The sequence below is a fragment of the Petromyzon marinus genome, chromosome 59 (genome assembly GCF_048934315.1).
Source record: "Petromyzon marinus isolate PM22_M1 ecotype Great Lakes invasive population chromosome 59, UKy_Petmar_22M1.pri1.0, whole genome shotgun sequence".
NCBI classification, from domain to species: Eukaryota; Metazoa; Chordata; class Hyperoartia; order Petromyzontiformes; family Petromyzontidae; genus Petromyzon; species Petromyzon marinus.
The window spans coordinates 19934826-19947706 of NC_133725.1; the positions used below are offsets into that span (position 1 = coordinate 19934826).

At 54.3% G+C, this 12881-nt stretch overlaps 1 protein-coding gene across 2 annotated transcripts in view; it reads left to right on the forward strand.

The window, feature by feature from the left end:
• Positions 1–1351: 1351 nt before the first annotated feature.
• LOC142905937 (dual specificity tyrosine-phosphorylation-regulated kinase 2-like) overlaps positions 1352–12881 on the forward strand; it is a 119224-nt gene continuing 107694 nt past the window's right edge. For both annotated transcript variants that reach the window (XM_076053170.1, XM_076053169.1), the window contains exons 1-7: positions 1352–1465; positions 2246–2285; positions 5256–5355; positions 6603–6763; positions 7611–7747; positions 12063–12209; positions 12678–12816. In XM_076053170.1, coding sequence (XP_075909285.1) covers positions 2280–2285; positions 5256–5355; positions 6603–6763; positions 7611–7747; positions 12063–12209; positions 12678–12816 — 690 coding nt within the window. In that variant the 5' untranslated portion in view covers positions 1352–1465; positions 2246–2279. The remainder of the gene's footprint in view (positions 1466–2245; positions 2286–5255; positions 5356–6602; positions 6764–7610; positions 7748–12062; positions 12210–12677; positions 12817–12881) is intronic.

Below are 12881 nucleotides of genomic sequence, written 5' to 3' on the forward strand. Positions count from 1 at the left end.
ACAGAGACCCACAGACTCACCACACAGAGACCCACAGACTCACCACACAGAGACCCATAGACTCACCACACAGAGACCCACAGACTCACCACACAGAGACCCACAGACTCATCACACAGAGACCCACAGACTCATCACACAGAGACACACAGACTCACCACACAGAGACCCACAGACTCACCACACAGATACCCACAGACTCACCACACAGAGACCCATAGACTCACCACAAACACCCAGAGACTCACCGCACAGAAACCCACAGACTCACCACACACAGACACCCACAGACTCACCACACAGAGACCCACAGACTCACCACACAGAGACCCACAGACTCACCACACAGAGACCCACAGACTCACCACACAGAGACCCACAGACTCACCACACAGAGACCCACAGACTCACCACACAGAGACCCACAGACTCACCACACAGAGACCCACAGACTCACCACACAGAGACCCACGGACTCACCACACAGAGAACCACAGACTCACCACACAGAGACCCACAGGCTCACCACACAGAGACCCACAGACTCACCACACAGAGACCCACAGACTCACCACACAGAGACCCACAGACTCACCACACAGAGACCCACAGACTCACCACACAGATACCCAGAGACTCACCACACAGAGACCCATAGACTCATCAAACAGAGACAGACAGACTCACCACACAGAGACCCACAGACTCACCACACAGAGACCCACAGACTCACCACACAGAGACCCACAGACTCACCACACAGAGACCGATAGACTCACCACACAGAGACCCACAGTCTCACCACACAGAGACCCACAGACTCACCACACAGAGACCGATAGACTCACCACACAGAGACCCACAGACTCACCACACAGAGACCTACAGACTCACCACACAGAGTCCCACAGACTCACCACACAGAGACCCACAGACTCATCACACAGAGACCCACAGACTCACCACACAGAGACCCACAGACTCACCACACAGAGACCCACAGACTCACCACACAGAGACCCACAGACTCACCACACAGAGACCCACAGACTCACCACACAGAGACCCACAGACTCACCACACAGAGCCCCGTGTGGGCACCTTCAGGCTGAGTCGACCTTGAGGAGGCCCAGACAGGGTTCAGATTTTCCCGCCACCGCCTCCACTCGTCCCGACCCGGAAGCGGAAGTAGAAGCTGTAGATTTGGGGGCGCCCGGCTGCCGGGGGCGTGGCCGCGTTATCCACGTCATTCGGCAGGGGCGTGGCTCCGCGTGGGCGTGGCTTGGCGTGGGCGTGGTCACTTCCCTCGCACTGAACGTCATCGGTGACGTCACGTGGCCACGTAGCTCGTCACAGTTCGAGACGGACGTGAAGGAGGCGGCTGCTTTTTCGTCTTTAGCGTCGACATCTTCAGATTCTTCATCATCCTAATCGCTGAGCACCTTCTGCTGAAGCCATTGACGTGGTGAGTTGTGTGGGTCAGTGTTGTGGGTCTGTGGTGAGTTGTCTGGGTCTGTGGTGAGTTGTGTGGGTCCGTGTTGTGGATCCGTGGTGAGTTGTGTGGGTTCTTGGTGAGAGTGTTGGTTCGTGGTGAGTTGTGTGGGTCCTTATTGTGGCTTATTGGTGAGTGTGGGTGTCCGTGGTGAGGATTCATGGTGAGTTGTGAGAGTCCGTGGTGAGGATGTGGGTTCGTGGTGAGTTGTGTGGATTCGTGGTGATGATGTGGGTTTGTGGTGAGTTGTGTGGGTTCGTGGTGAGTTGTGTGGGTTCGTGGTGAGGATGTGGGTTCGTGGTGAGTTGTGTGGGTTCGTGGTGAGGATGTGGGTTCTTGGTTTGATGTGTGGGTTAGTGGTGAGGATGTGGGTTTGTGGTGAGTTGTGTGGGTTCGTGGTGAGGATGTGGGTTTGTGGTGAGTTGTGTGGGTTCGTGGTGAGGATGTGGGTTTGTGGCGAGTTGTGAGGGTTCGTGGTGTAGGTTTGGGTTTGTGGTGAGTTGTGAGGGTTCGTGGTGAGGATGTGGGTTTGTGGTGAGTTGTGAGGGTTTGTGGTGTAGATGTGGGTTTGTGGTGAGTTGTGAGGGTTCGTGGTGAGGATGTGGGTTCTTGGTGAGGGTTGGTGGGTTCGTGGTGAGGATGTGGGTTTGTGGTGCGTGAGTCCGTGCTAACAATGTGAGTCCACGTGGTAGAGGTGCAATCGCCCTCTACTGAACTCTGCCTGACTCTCCCCACTCTCCACTCTCCACGCAGAGACGCCGAGAGATTTACGGAGCACAGCAACGCCATGCAGGTAGGCGTGGCCCCCTCCACTCAACATATGAACACCACCCTAACTTACAAACACCACCTACACTTACAAACACCACCCTCACTTACAAACACCACCCTCACTTACGAACACCACCCTCACTTACAAACACCACCCACACTTACAAACACCATCCACACTTACAAACACCACTCACACTTACAAACACCACCCTCACTTACAAACACCACCCACACTTACAAACACCACTCAGACTTACAAACACCACCCACACTTACAAACACCACCCTCACTTACATAGACCACCCTCACTTACAAACACCACCCACACTTACAAATACCACCCTCACTTACAAACACCACCCTCACTTACAAACACCACCCACACTTACAAACACCACCCACACTTACAAACACCACCCACACTTACAAACACCACCCTCACTTACAAACACCACCCTCACTTACAAACACCACCCACACTTACAAACACCACCCACACTTACAAACACCACCCACACTTACAAACACCACCCTCACTTACAAACACCACCCACACTTACGAACACCACCCACACTTACAACACCACCCTCACTTACAAACACCACCCTCACTTACGAACACCACCCTCACTTACAAACACCACCCTCACTTACAAACACCATCCACACTTACAAACACCACCCTCACTTACGAACACCACCCTCACTTACGAACACCACCCTCACTTACAAACACCATCCACTATTACAAACACCACCCTCACTTACAAACACCACCCTCACTTACGAACACCACCCTCACTTACAAACACCACCCTCACTTACGAACACCACCCTCACTTACAAACACCACTCACACTTACAAACACCATCCACTATTACAAACACCACCCTCACTTACAAACACCACCCACACTTACAAACACCACCCACACCTGTGAACACCACTCACACTTACAAACACCACCCATATATGTATACATATATACATATATATGTATGTGTGTGTATATATGTATGTATGAATGTGTATGTGTGTGTGTGTATGAATGTGTATGTATGTGTGTGTATGTGTGTATGTGTGTGTATATATGTATCTATGAATGTGTATGTGTGTAGGAATGTGTATGTATGTGTGTATGTATGTGTGTATGTCTGTGTATATGTGTGTGTGTATGAATATGTATGTGTGTATGTGTGTGTAAGTATGTATGAATGTGTGTGTATGCGTGTATGTGTATATATGTGTGTATATGTGTATGTGTGTGTGTATGTGTGTGTGTATGCCCTGGTGGTCCCCCTTTTCAAGAAGGGGGACCGCACAGACTGTAACAACTACAGGGGCATCTCACTCCTCAGTGTGCCGGGAAAGGTCCTGGCAAGGATTATTCAACATCGCCTTGCCAGGCACGCTGAGGAGAGGCTTGCGGAGCCCCAATGCGGTTTCAGGAAAGGGTGGTCCTGCACAGATGCCATATTTTCTGTCCGTCTGCTACAGCAGAGGTGTAGGGAATTCCAACAAGACCTACATCTCTGCTTTATTGACCTGGTCAAGGCCTATGATACCATCAGTAGGCCTGGGCTCTGGGTCGTTCTTCGTGCTTTTGGAGTACCTGACCCTCTGCTCACGATCATTAAGGACCTTCATGATGGTGAGCGGGCCCGGGTAAAACTACGTGGCCGGGAGTCAGAGCCATTCCCTGTACACCTTGGGGTGCGACAGGGATGTCCTCTGGCTCCCACATTATTTAACATCTATTTTGACCACGTAGTTCGTGAAGCCTTCAATAGCTGTACCGGGGGAATCTCCATATGGTACAGATATAATGGGAGGCTAATCGATGCCCGGGTGCGGTCAAGGGATGGCTCCCTATTACTCAACCACGTTATGTATGCTGATGATTTGGTAATAGCTGCTCAGTCAGAGGAGGAGTTGGAGACGCTGCTGCTGAGACAGGAGCGTGCCACTAAGAGGTGGGGCCTTACCATCAGCCCCACCAAAACTAAGCACCTGCCTGGGTATTTTGTACCATCGGACACTCCACCCCCACAACTCCCAATCGGTGATGGGGCAGTTGTGGAGAGAGTGGAGAGTTTCCCATACCTGGGCAGTGTGCTTATGACTGGCTCCAGTTTAACAGCAGAGGTCTCACTCCGAATCAGTCGAGCGGCAATATATTTTCATCGGTTGCGTAACGCTGTGTGGAAGCTACCTGGTCTGTCGCTCCGCACTAAGCTTCAGGTCTTCTCGGCCACGGTCATTCCCTCCCTTCTCTACGCTTGCGAAACGTGGACCCCCCTAATGGAACATCTTCGCTGGTTAGAAACATTTAGACTGGCCTGCCTACGATCCATCCTGGGTTTAACCAGACTGGATTGTGTGAGGAGCTCACAAATCCTTGAAAGATCTGGGCAGGGTCCCATCGGTGAGCTCCTTCGGTAGGCAAGGCTGCGATGGCTGGGTCATGTAGCCCGCATGCCCAGCCACCGCATGCCGAAACAGCTTTTGTTTGGCCGGATTGAGTGGGCTAAGCGGGCGCGGCACGGGCTAGAGAAGAGATGGAGTGATGTGGTACAGGAGGACGTGGAGCTGAGTGGACTTGCCGATGACTGGTACCAGCGGTGTCAAGATCGGCCTCTGTGGAGGAGGCTCGTGAAGGATGCTACTGGGCAGTTGGAGGCAGTCGCCCTCCAACAACAACGGAGGACGGAGGAGCGACGCTCAGAACAACGAGCGGAGCGCCGGGTGGCTAAAGCACAGCAGGTTGGCACAGTAGGGGGCACAGGTGGTGCATCAGCCAGTCATCTCAGTCAGTCCACCCGTGGCACCTGGGTCTGCCCCGTGACCTCCTGCCAGCGGGCGTTCGACACTTCACGTGGCCTCACGGTGCACATAGCCTGGCACAAGCGTCGTGGTGACGTCACCGCCACTTAGTGGCGAATGGCGGTTGTTGTTGTGTATGTATGTATGAATTTGTGTGCGTGTAGACGAGGCAAGCTGGACCGAGCGGGAGGCAGCCTCCGCCTATCACCAGGTGGAGTGCGCTGACCGCCAGCTCCACGTTAATCCGCCCCAAATCACCCAAAGGTAAGAACGAGAGAGGAGCAGGAGAATCATCAAAGTCTAAGAATGATGGCAGCTCAGATCAAAGCAGCTCAACCAAGTGGGCTGATATCATCGTCATCATCATCGTCGTCATCATCATCGCCGTCATCATCGTCGTCATCATCATCATCGTCGTCATCATCATTGTCGCTGTCGCGTGGAAATGCATAGCAGCAGCCAAATAACACTTGGATACAAGCGTGGTGATGTTGATTCCTCTAAATGTTGAGCGGGGAGATACTCACAGAGACACCCATAGATACACAGAGACACCCATAGACATACACTGACAACCATAGACAGAGACACCCATAGACACACAGAGACACTCATAGACACCCACATACACCCATAGACACTCATAGACACACAGAGACACACAGATACACCCGTAGACACACAGAGACCCACAGAGACACCCAGACCCAAAAAGAAGTTTAACTTTCGTAGATGCAACCTGTACCGCCACGTGGGTCTACATTAGCGTTGAAGGGTTCCCGACGACTCGGAGGTTTAGGGGCTTTCGCCGTAAGTTTACTCGAAGCTTATTACAGTACACGAGGGTGTAACAACTTCCCCAGGGGTCCCGGGCTACGTCCCACTAGCCCCCCCGTCACAGCCGGCTGCCCCGTGCTGCCTCCTCTGCGTCCGACCGTGGGTTCAGCCAACCCGGCCGACCGAGGAGCGCGGTCACCTCCAGCCCTGTATGCTGTGCTATCCCCTACTCCTACCCTCTTGCCCCTGGCTCCCCCCGTTCCACCCTACTCCGAGCCCTGGCTCCAGCAACGACCCCGCCTACGTCACGGGGTTCCCCTTTTTATACCAAGGGGAGACGTGACGTCATGGAGCCGCCCGGCGCGCATGACGACACGTTTCCATTTGACTCCTCTGCATTAGTAAAGGTCTCTGGTGAGTCTCTGTGAGTCTCTGTGGGTGTCAGTGGGTCTCTGTGGCTCTCTGTGGGTCTCTATGAGTCTCTGTGGGTCTCTGTGGGTCTCAATGAGTCTCTGTGGGTCTCTTTGAGTCTGTAGAAAAATGCGTTTAGAGCATTTGTCTGCCACGTGATGATAACGATGATGATGATGACGATGATGACGACGGTGATGATGACGATGATGATGACACCAGCCACTTTGGGGGGGGGGGGGCATAGCGCGGTTTGTGTATACAAAACAAGTTGATAGCTTCAGTTGTTGTGGCTGATGTTGTTGTTGTTGTCACGTGTGCAGCGATCCAGCGTATCTTCAAGACTTCCCTGACGAAGCGCCAGAAGCTGGAGCTCGCCGCCATGGACGCGGTTTGGTTTTTTACTTTGGACGAGGGGGAGGAGGAAAGCCGAGGGGGCGTGGCCAATGGAGGATATGACGACGACGATAACAACTACATCCTTGTGAGACTCACACACACAGTCACACACACAGACACACACATACACAGACACACACACACAGACACACACAACTACATCCTTGTGAGACTCACACACACAGACACACACGCACACACAGACACACACAGACACACACACACAGACACACACAGACACACACATACACACAGACACACACAGACACATACAGACACTCACACAGCCACACACACAAACACAGACACACACAGACACACACAGACACATACACACAGACACAGACACACACAGACACACACAGACACAGACACACACACACAGACACACACACACAGACACACACACAGACACACACAGACACACACAGACACAGACACACACCGACACACACAGACACACACACAACTACATCCCTGTGAGACTCACACACAAGACAAAGACAAAGATCCCCTATATAGCCTTCACAGACTGTAGGGGCAAGTGCTGTTAGCGAGCACCTATGAAGGCCAGAACGTTACACGAGGGGGTGGGTGGCCAGCACCACGCCCGACCGCCTTTGTCTCCCCAGTGGCGATGTTTACACACCGCACCAGCTACTCATTTGAGGCTGAGTCGACCTAGGGGAGGCCCGGGACCGGTTCAGATAATCGTCACTGTTGGTGTTGGCCGTGAGTGGGAATCGAACCCCGGGTCGCCAGGTTGATAACGCAGCGTAACGCTAACCGCTGCACCACCACTCCCCACACACACAGACACACACAGACCCCCAATTTGACCTTCACCCTGATGCTTTCCGTGACCTCCCCGTGACCCCACTTTGACCTTCACCCTGACCACTCCGCGTGACCTCCCTCGTGACCCCTGCAAGGTCCAGAACGAGCACTTCTACTACCGCTTCGAGCTGAACGAGACGATTGGGCATGGCGGACAGGGCGTGGTGGTGCAGTGTCTGGACCACAAGACTCGGACAATGGTGGCGCTCAAGATCCTCGCCTCGCCCTCCAAGTGAGTGGGCCCTGGTGCAGCGGTGCAGTCAACAGCAGCAGCAGCAGCACCAACAACAACAACAACAACGATGTCAACAACAACAATGGGCCAACTATGGGACTGCTGTTGTCACTGTGAGCTAACACTCACAGTGACAACAATAACAAACTATGGCTGAAACATCCTTTACTTGACTCGCTCGAGCACCCACCACCATCACGACCACTGCCACCCCCATCACCACCACCACTGCCACCACCATCACCACCATCACACTACCACCACCCCTCTCTCGCTACCACCACCATCACGACCACTGCCACCACCATCACCACCACCATCACACTACCACCACCACCATCACACTACCACCACCATCACGACCACTGCCACCACCCCTCTCTCACTACCACCACCACACTACCACATCACACTACCACCACCACCATCACAACAACAACAACCGCCATTCGCCACTAAGTGGCGGTGACGTCACCACGACGCTTGTGCCAGGCTATGTGCACCCTGAGGCCACGTGAAGTGTCGAACGCCCGCTGGCAGGAGGTCACGGGGCAGACCCAGGTGCCACGGGTGGACTGACTGAGATGACTGGCTGATGCACCACCTTTGCCCCCTACTGTGCCAACCTGCTGTGCTTTAGCCACCCGGCACTCCGCTCGTTATTCTGAGTGTCGCTCCTCCGCCCTCCGTTGTTGTTGGAGGGCGACTACCTCCAACTGCCCAGTAGCGTCCTTCACGAGCCTCCTCCACAGAGGCCGATCTTGACACCGCTGGTACCAGTCATTGGCAAGTCCACTCAGCTCCACGTCCTCCTGTACCACATCACTCCATCTCTTCTCTAGCCCGTGCCGCGCCCGCCTAGCCCCCTCAATCCGGCCGAACAAAAGCTGTTTCGGCATGACCCAGCCATCGCAGCCTTCCCCGCCGGAGGAGCTCACCGATGGGACCTTGCCCAGATCTTTCAAGGATTTGTGAGCTCCTCACACAATCCAGTCTGGTTAAACCCAGGATGGATCGTAGGCAGGTCAGCCTAAATGTTTCTAACCGGCGAAGATGTTCCATTAGGGGTTCCACGTTTCGCAAGCATAGAGAAGGGAGGGAATGACCGTGGCTGAGAAGACCTGAAGCTTAGTGCGGAGCGACAGACCAGGTAGCTTCCTCACAGCGTTACGCAACCGATGAAAATATATTGCCGCTCGACTGATTCGGAGAGAGACCTCTGCTGTTAAACTGGAGCCAGTCATAAGCACACTGCCCAGGTATGGGAAACTCTCCACTCTCTCCACAACTGCCCCATCACCGATTGAGAGTTGTGGGGGTGGAGTGTCCGATGGCACAAAATACCCAGGCAGGTGCTAGTTTTGGTGGGGCTGATGGTAAGGCCCCACCTCTTAGTGGCACGCTCCTGTCTCAGCAGCAGCGTCTCCAACTCCTCCTCTGAATGAGCAGCTATTACCAAATCATCAGCATACATAACGTGGTTGAGCTATAGGGAGCCATCCCTTGACCGCACCCGGGCGTCGATCAGCCTCCCATTATATCTGTACTATATGGAGATTCCCCCGGTACAGCTATTGCAGGCTTCACGAACTACGTGGTCAAAATAGATGTTAAATAATGGGGGAGCCAGAGGACATCCCTGTCGCACCCCAAGGTTAACAGGGAATGGCTCTGACTCCCGGCCACGTAGTTTTACCCGGGCCCGCTCACCATCATGAAGGTCCTTAATGATCGTGAGCAGAGCGTCAGGTACTCCAAAAGCACGAAGAACAACCCAGAGCCCAGGCCTACTGATGGTATCATAGGCCTTGACCAGGTCAATAAAGCAGAGATGTAGGTCTTGTTGGAATTCCCTACACCTCTGCTGTAGCAGACGGACAGAAAATATGGCATCTGTGCAGGACCGCCCTTTCCTGAAACCACATTGGGACTCCGCAAGCCTCTCCTCAGCGTGCCTGGCAAGGCGATGTTGAATAATCCTTGCCAGGACCTTTCCCGGCACACTGAGGAGTGAGATGCCCCTGTAGTTGTTACAGTCTGTGCGGTCCCCCTTCTTAAAAAGGGGGACCACCAGGGCATCCTTCCAATCCTGCGGAACCCGTCCAGTGGTCCAGACTGTTGTTATGATGTCATATAGGGCAGTCTGTGCACAAACGCCGCCCTCCCTCAGCATTTCGCTTGGGAGATCATCTCTGCCCGCTGCCTTTCCTCGTCTCAGACTTCGGATTGCCTTCAGTACTTCCTCAACAGATGGCACCTCAGCCAGCCACTCACAGGGGGTGACTTCTTCCAATATTTGAGGCACCGCAGTCTCAGCAGGGTCATCCTCACTTTGTGCCACAATGTTTTCCTGGCTGAGGGATTTTCCCTCCCCCAGGACCTCACAGAAATGCTCAGCAAATCTGCAAACCTGTTCCTGGGGGTTGGAGATTGGGTCACCGTTTTTTCCCCTAATGATGGTAATAGGTGTGGTGCTGCAGATTACTTTTTTGATGGAGTTAAATAGAGATTTGTGATCACGGGCCACTGAGGCAGACTCCATCTCCTCAGCAACCCGCGACCACCACCCATCCTTGCAGCGCCTCACGGCTCTCCGAACCTCCGAGTGAAGGCTGCGGTAAGCCTCCTCATTCTCTGACGTGGGATTCTGTAGCCGATGACAGTGGGCCTGTCGCTTTTTCTCAACCATCCTGAACACCTCCTCTGTCAGCCAGGGTCTCTGGGGAGGTCTGGACCGCGTACCCAAAGCAGCCATTGCAGCTGCATGAGTCACAGTCCTAAACCTCGCCCATTTATCCTCGACATCAGGAGGAGTCAGGGACGATGCCAATCCCAGCCGCAAGCGATGATGAAATTCTCGCTTGCAACTTTCATCAGATAACTGAGACCAGGCCACTTTAGGTTGGAATGGGGTCCTGGGTGAATACCCACCATCGGAGTGGAAGAATGGCAGGCGCATCTTACAGATGACTAGTCGATGGTCAGGGGGCAGATCAGCTCCACGGTAGGTCCTGGTGTCAAGGACATGGGCTCGCATCCGCTTGTCCGTCACTATGTAGTCCAGCAGATGTTCTTGCTTGGACCCGGCATGCATCCATGATGTTGTGTGGATGCGCCGATGCCGAAACAGCGTGTTGGTAATTACAAGCCCATGGGCTGCACAACAATCTAGCAGCCTCCTACCGTTGTTATTGAGCTGATCTGGCCCCTGCCCTCCAATCACTCCAGACCAGGTGCCAGTATCATGACCAACTCGGGCATTGAATTCACCCAGCATGATGACTCTATCCCGAGGGGCCACTTTAGCCAGCACCTGCGACAGGAGGTCATAGAAGGCATCTGACTCATCGGCTTTGCCTGCATCCCTCCACGGATGTTCATCTTCAATGGGGGCATAAGTAACGACGACCACCATTCCTCGCCTCCGGTTGATGGGAAGGCGAGCCCAAAGTAGCCTGGGACTTACAGCTTCCCACACCTCACCGCCACGATCCCACGCCCCCTTCATTCTTTTGTTCAAAAGAAGAGCCACACCCTGTTGTTTGGCAGTCTGCTGCCCCGAGTAGAGGACTGTCCACCCCTCATGGTGGCAGGAGCCAGAGCCGGTCCACCGGACCTCCTGAATGCCACAGAGATCCAGGCGGTACCGGTCCAGCTCCCGACAGAGGAGTGGCAGCCTCTCCTCCGCAGTGAGCGTTCGAACATTCCACGTGGCCACCCGTAATGACTTTTCGTTGTTTCTGGAGGAGCCCCGAGGGTAGATATTCAATCTCCTGGCTCCGCCAATTGGGGTTTGGCCAGGAGACGTCATAGATGCCTGGCCCCCCGGGGCCTCCGGCACAAGCTTATTAGTTACATATTTCAGTTTAACTCGTGGTTTAGTGGTAATTAATTGAAGGTGGAGGGGTTACCAGCCCCTCGCACCCGTCCAGAGCCCCCGTTTAGCCCCTGTGGTGGACACATATGCCATGAGGGGAGGAGCCAATCAAAATTGGACCTCTCCCCACAGCACTCTCCACGACAGAGTTGCCCGTCCGGCACCGCACGGAGGTAGGGGGTTGTTTTGCTGGACCACCATCACACTACCACCACCACCACCATCATCACCATCACACTACCACCACCATCACCATCACACTACCACCACCACCACCCCCACACTACCACCACCATCACGACTACTACCACCACCACCCCCACACCACCACCACCCTTCCCCACCATCACCACCATCCCTCCTCTACGTTATGTCTAAACTCTCTGTCTCTCTGTCTCTGTGTCTCTCTCTGTGCACTCGCTCACTCGCGCGCAGCTCCATGCAAGAGGAGAACCAGCTGAGGGAGATGCAGATGTCCATGGAGCTGCAGAGCCACCGTAGCGACGTGGACTTCAACGTTGCCAGAGTCCTGGAGACTTTCTCCTTCCGAGGACATAAATGCCTTGTCATGGAGCTGTTGAGGTACGAACAGCACCAGCACCAGCACCACTCACTCACTCACCATCACCACTACCGCCATCACCACCACTCACTTACCATCACGACTACCACCATCATCACCGCTACCACCACGACTCACTCACTCACCATCACCACTACCACCAGCACCACCACTCACTCACTCACCATCACCACTACCACCAACACCACCACCACTCACTCACTCATTCACCATCACCACTACCACCAGCACCACCACTCACTCACCATCACTACTACCACCATCACCACCATCACCACCACCACCACCTACTCACTCACCACCACTCACTCACTCACTCACCACTACCACCACCACTCACTCACCCACCATCACCACCACTCACCATCACCACTACCACCATCACCACCCACTCACCACCACCACACCACCACCCACAGAGACCCACAGAGAGGGGCATCGCTGACGCCTCTGTCTCCCCGTCACAGCACGAACCTCCATTGGCTGCTCAGAGACATGGGGCAGGGGCACATCGACGAGGACATCGCGAGGGCCTACACCAGGGGCATCCTCCGCTTCCTCGCCTATGCCAAGTCCCGGGGCATCGTCCACGGGGACATAAAGCTGGTGAGCGGAGGGCAGGCTGGGGGCGCGGACGCTCGCTTCGACGCTCGGCACTCTGACAGATGTAG